The sequence below is a fragment of the Megalops cyprinoides genome, chromosome 2 (assembly GCF_013368585.1).
Source record: "Megalops cyprinoides isolate fMegCyp1 chromosome 2, fMegCyp1.pri, whole genome shotgun sequence".
NCBI lineage: Eukaryota > Metazoa > Chordata > Actinopteri > Elopiformes > Megalopidae > Megalops > Megalops cyprinoides.
In genome coordinates, this window is record NC_050584.1 from 777,813 (window position 1) to 783,927 (window position 6,115).

Consider the following 6,115-nt stretch of genomic DNA (forward strand, 5'->3'; position numbering starts at 1 on the left):
ACATGACTTCCAATGAACACCTACAATTCACCTCATGTGATAGTTAATTAAGCCCCTTTCCCTGCTGAAATAGTCATCACAATGGCAATTAAAACAAATATGTATTAAAAACATCTAAAGAAACTGAACTTTTTGAGTTCTTGATGGGTTTTGAAATGATTTTACTGTTAACTGTACATCTTTACTATGTCAGTTGGAATATTCAGATGAAATGGAGCATGCTATACATAGCACAACCTATAATCTTTGCACAGGATGTGATTGGAATGGAGTGAGATGATGGATTTCCAATAAGATGTTCTCAATGAAATAATTATGCCCATGTATTGTATTCTCCCAAACAAACTCATATCAGACGCTTCCCTGTCTTATATAGCTGAAAAATCATGTAAACAAAATTTTCTTACATTGTCATAATATATATTTTTTTATTTTCAATTGGAACTATTTAGATCATTTTGGAAGGCATTAATTTATTTGTGAATTAAACTGAATTCTCTGAGGTTTGATTGAGCTTAAACATTTCAGTCTTCAGATGACTTATGCTGAGTTCCATTTTGGTGTCGTCACGAGATAACCTAGAGAATAAAAACATTGACAAAGTTAAATATAAAGTCCAAAACACATACTAAAAAATTTATTAAAAATTTATTGTATAAAAAGTGACATAAAATAGCAATACACACATAAAAAAATTATATTTTGCAATGCAATGCAATATATAGACATACATGCAATATATAGACATATGCCTTTCTAAACACATGTAAAATGAATCTAGAAATACTTCTGGTAATAAACAAGAAAAAAATATTGCAAATGCTACAAGAACATAAGGAAAGTGTGCTTTTTCCATTAGTCATTTAGTAAAAAGTGTTAAGTGAATAAGTATATTTGAACTGCTAAAATAAGTCTCCACCAATTCTGGTTTCACAAAAGTTAAAATAGTAAATATAAAAGTAGACAGGTAATCATGTATCATATGGTACATTTGAAGTGGCACTGTGACATGTTTCTGTTCTTTACTTTGAGGACATTTCTACTGTGTCATCTGGTCTGGCGACATCATATTCCCCTCCTGGGCCGCTAACTAGAACTTTTATGCGTTCAGGGAGGTCATCAACTTTGGGGCAGAGAAGAAAGTCATATACAAGCGCGGCTGCCACACCTCCACACATGGGCCCCACCCAGTACACCTGGAATTGGAGAGTCATGGAAATCAGCGCGAAAGGATAACAAGCTGGTTCAGGTAGCCATATACAGAATAATTTAAAGAACACAGATATCCAGTGTTTTTGGGCAAGGTCTACATTTCGTAAAACTCAGTCGGAGGTATTGTGAAAATAAGGATGGGATATCTGGAAGGATATAACATTTGTACAATTATTGCACAATTGATGGGAAGGTTAAAGTATTATGCAGTTAATTACATCCAAAAGCACTCTCAGGGTGGGTTTTGAATGACTGCCTATTTTTGCAGCTGTCATTATATGTACTTACCCAGTGATTTTCAAAGTTATTCAGAATGACAGCTGGACCAAATGACCGGGCAGGATTAATCCCACATCCAGTGTAGCTGATCTAGTCACAGAAAGTAATGGTTATTTAACAGTTATAAATAATTTTTGTTTGGTCAAAAATCTAACGCTTAAATAAACATAATGTACCCATGATTCAAATATGCCTTGATGGAAAATGCTGACCTTAAAATTTTGACCATACTCTGGTAGCCTCTTTGTTTCAAAGGGCTCTGGAATAAAATGCAAATAGTTAAATTCACTAAAAAAAATCACTTACTGCTGCTAGGTGCCCTAGGCACACTGAAAGTCCAATTGCCAAGGGCCCAGAGCCTGTGACATCACGTCGCCTTTTATCTGTGGTTGCTATGACACACAGCACCAGCTGAAAAGTGGCCAGAAGCTCGATGCCAATGCCTTGACTTGGAGTGATGTTATTTAGCTGTGAAAGAGACGGAAGCAAAATAGCACATTTAATATCAGTTTACAACATTAATGAAGAACAAATGTGTTTATTGTATTGTATTTATTTCCTATTAAGCACAACATTAATAACATACCCACTTGTAAAGGATCAACCTACTGCTACATTAACCCAGAGATCACCAATATTGCTTTAACACTACTTGTACATCCTTGCACATTTTTTATTTTGGATGTCCTCTGTGGGTCCAACTAAACATAAGTGAAATATACACAAAATGACCAGTGGAACTACATAGATTAACACTTGACATTTTTATACACAGTAAATTAACAGATTTAACAGTAAATTACACAAAAACATCCTTAACTAAATGATTAAAACAGAGAAATTAGTAAAGCCTCACAATAATGTTAATTATGACGATCTTTATAATAATTACATTTACATTTTAGTTTGGACTTTTAAATATTTTTATTTGCCTTTTCTAATGAATGCAAAATACCTGCATGGGAATGTGTTTGGTGAGAGGGAGAACAGTAAGCAATAAGATCACAGCAAAACAAACAAACAAATAAATTAATAAATAAACACTATGGGTATTTGTTGTCAAAAATTAAGCATGACAACATTATCGAAACAAATGTTTATCTATCTAAGGACAGATTTTAAAATCTGATAATTAGGTAGACTACAAATGTTAAGAGAAAAATGCTTTTAGAAATGTACACTGCTTAGTCAAAAGTGCTTAGTGGTCTGATTCAGTATAATACAGATGGCATTAAATTATTTTCATCAAGAACTTATACATGTATACAGCAGTATACATTGAAATTTTGAACAATCATAATGAAATGGAAGCATTTAATATAGATTTTAAGTACATTAAAATATTGTAATAATCACAGTTATAAAGACATTCTTTAACATGCAATTTCTGTATCTGTTTATAATCAGAAATGTTTAAGATCTTTAAACATGTCTTAATGCACCATTTTTAAATCTTTTATGACAGAAAGGATAAGCAAACTGTTCATACACTAACCATTGTGTGACCATATTGTACAACATCACTCACATTTTCAGTAACAATTAGATAACAACAGACAATGACAATGTGTCACTCACACTGTTGACTCCCAGTGCTGAGGTGTTTCCTGGACGCACTCCATGCACGATACCACTGGCCACTGCTGCCCCTAGCATTTGTACTATGATGTACATTATAGCCTTTAAGACACTGATCTGGCAGCTGGCCAACATTCCCAAAGTGACAGCAGGGTTCAAGTGAGCTCCACTGATGTGGCCCAAGGTCTGAGCCAAGGTGGCAATGGCCAGCCCGAAGGTCAGCGCCACCTTCACTTCTTGGTCAGGATTGGAATTATTTTTGTTTCCTATGGCAGCTGAGATACTGAGGAAAATGAACAGGGTCATGCCTAACAGCTCAGCCAGAACTGCTCTCCAGAATGCCTTGCTCTTCAGTTCTTTCTTCATGACTCTGTCCTTGATGGTGCTCTGCGGTATGAATACGCAACAACCTCAAATGCTCAAGGAGGATTTATAGTCCTCAGCTAGTAGTGGGAGGAGGCGGGATTTTCTAACACTGAAAAGGAAGGAAATGCTGCATGAAATAAGAAAGCCCCAAGCATCCCCTCTCCCCCACTCATAACTGGCACTACCTTATAAACAATTAAAATAATAAAAGCACATTAAAACATAGCGTTCATACACTTGGCGGAGAAACTACGAACAATCTATATTACCGTTTTTTTTTAATTGTCTGTGACAAAAGTCAGGGAACTCAAGCACCATTCCCTGATTAATTCCCCCAAAACAAAAATCTTATAATCGACGACAGGGAGCATTATGGACAAAACATGTAGAACCTCTGACGTTGTGCATAATGGCCGTTTTGCAGATATTCCGTTATTTAAGTTTTAAAATAGATGCACTTTATTTGACTATGATTTATCAATAATTTACTATTGATTTTGACGACATATACTCTTTGCGTTACCGCTAAGTATATTGGAATGCATTTTAATTAGTTCACCATCAGAAACCTAAAACCTCGCATACAACTGAGCGGAAACACTAACGTTGCACGCAGTAGGCTATGTTTAACCTAGGTACTTGAGACTGCTACTTGGAACCTGCAGGCACTTCTGGAGCCATGGTCAGATGCATAATACGGGAGTCGTGATTCTTGTTGCAAAATAAGCAGCCTCCACCCTTATTTGTAAACACACAATTGTACACAGAGACAGTGACAGATAAAGATCACTTACGCCAGACCTTACTGATCGTAAATGATCATCGAAGAAGGCAGAAAAAAGCTATTTCGCACGAAATGAGGTATGGCAACGTTAGTTCAAGTGTTAAGCCTTTTTTTTTTTTTACACTCACACACGTGTCTCTAAAAACTCATGATATGACGAATTTCAATGCGATGCTCACGATTCCATAGCATCAGGTAGCCTTGTTATAATCATGACTGAAATTTAACACAAAAATAGTAATCAAGCAAAAAAAAAAAAAAAATGTACATAGAAAAACACATTCATGCTTGCAAGGGGAACAGTAAGCCTAGAGAAATTATGAAAATGATCCATGGGAGAAAACTTTGGAAGCAGCAATAAACAGTAGTTCAGCAGGCAATGAAAATCCGCCAACCTAGACAAGGCTTTGGAGATGGAAGCACTATTAGGTTACCTCTTTGACGTTTAAGAAATGTACAATTCAACTTCTGAAAACTGCAGGAATACAAGATTGGAGGAATAAGAGAATCGATAAAAATACAGAGTTTACCAATTTCAGCTCTGATGGGAGAAGCAGAAAGAAAACTCTTGATACCTTTCCCCTTTTAAGGTGTCTCATGTTTGTCATTGGTCTGAGACATAAACATGTCATTAAGCCAGTTTCGCCTTCAACATGTTGGTGAGTTTTTACTAGTATGAAGTCAACCAAGCAATAGTGTCATTGTAGACCACTGAAAACCACATACATTCCACACTTACCTCTCAGTAAGCTTTGGACATTAAAGAGATGCCACCAGTTTGGCTCAGGTATTGTTTCTGAAATATTGCTGAAGGTTGACCTGTTTCAAAAACATTATTCATGGAACATAACTATCTGTAAAAATTTAAAAGATGTTTGAATTATATAATCTGGCCAGTGTTTTGGTGAATGAAGTGTCTTTTTCCAGGGAAGAGAAATTGTCATGTTTTGCACACCTTAAACTGGAAATCTGTCCAATCCAAGAGTAGTTCCCATTCTAAGGGCTGCTTTCCTGTGCAAAAGGAGCGCTATCTTGATATTCTACCAGTTTTATTGACTGTACTATTTATCATACTATATACTATTTAACATACTGTCACGGAGTTATAATCCTTGTGGAAAAGTAAATTCTTGCATTCAAGATCAAATAACACACAACGGAATTTGTCTGGTGAATCTCAGTATCAATTGACATTATAAAGAAATACCATTGAAAGCAGTCCAGTCAGAAGGCCTCAGTGTCTGTATTTTTTATTACTTTTTTGATAAGCAATATGGTAAGATTAGGAGCTCATCTAATCCATTGCTACTATTCTTGTACTCCCCACTACAGCCCAGTGACACTGCCTTCACTTTGTCAAGCTATATATCATATTGGACTATTCTACATTCTTATATTTTGATATAGTTTCTCAATGTGTAATTAAAGATATATTTAACAACCTACAGAAGTGGATTTGTTCCTCTAGCTAGTATAACTAATATATTCTGCTCATCATTTTTACCATTATTGGTGAAAACGCTGCCTGCACAGGCCATAAAGCTGGCAGCTGGTTGTTGAGATTTTATGGCACAATGTGAACAATTCTCTTCTCAAAAGAGAGGCATTTTGGATTTTTAAATGAAATATTATGGCACCAAAGAGGAATTGGACCTGCAAACATGAACCCCCTACTTTTTTTTCATCCCTTTTTATGTTTCATTTACATTATTTTTATTATTTATTTTTCATTTTTATTTTGCATCTATGGTATTTCTTTTGCATTTCTCCTGCCTTTTTCATTCTTTCATTTTTTTCATTCTTCATTCCCTTCCATGTTTTTCCCCTAACCTCCCTTCCGCCTTTCCGTTTTTTCATGCCGCATTCATGAAACTACTCGATCCCAAGTGGCCATGT

The 6,115-nt window shown here is 35.5% G+C and overlaps 1 protein-coding gene across 1 annotated transcript; it reads right to left on the minus strand.

The window, feature by feature from the left end:
• Nucleotides 1-1,022: 1,022 nt before the first annotated feature.
• Nucleotides 1,023-3,435, minus strand: LOC118772676 (aquaporin FA-CHIP-like). Its single transcript, XM_036521212.1, has 4 exons — nt 3,053-3,435; nt 1,798-1,945; nt 1,501-1,581; nt 1,023-1,196 (listed from the first exon to the last, which is right to left on the minus strand). Exons 1-4 carry the CDS (start codon nt 3,433-3,435, stop codon nt 1,023-1,025), a joined length of 786 nt encoding a protein of 261 aa, XP_036377105.1.
• Between the last annotated feature and the right edge of the window lie 2,680 nt (nt 3,436-6,115).

Coding starts and splice junctions, on each gene's coding strand:
- LOC118772676 (XM_036521212.1), bottom strand. CDS start 3,435: ATGAAGAAAGAACTGAAGAGCAAGGCATTCTGGAGAGCAGTTCTGGCT. Junction 1,946..3,052: donor AGTGTGAGTGACACATTGTC/ATTGTCTGTTGT, acceptor AAATAACATCAC/TCCAAGTCAAGGCATTGGCA. Junction 1,582..1,797: donor GCCTAGGGCACCTAGCAGCA/GTAAGTGATTTT, acceptor TTCTGTGACTAG/ATCAGCTACACTGGATGTGG.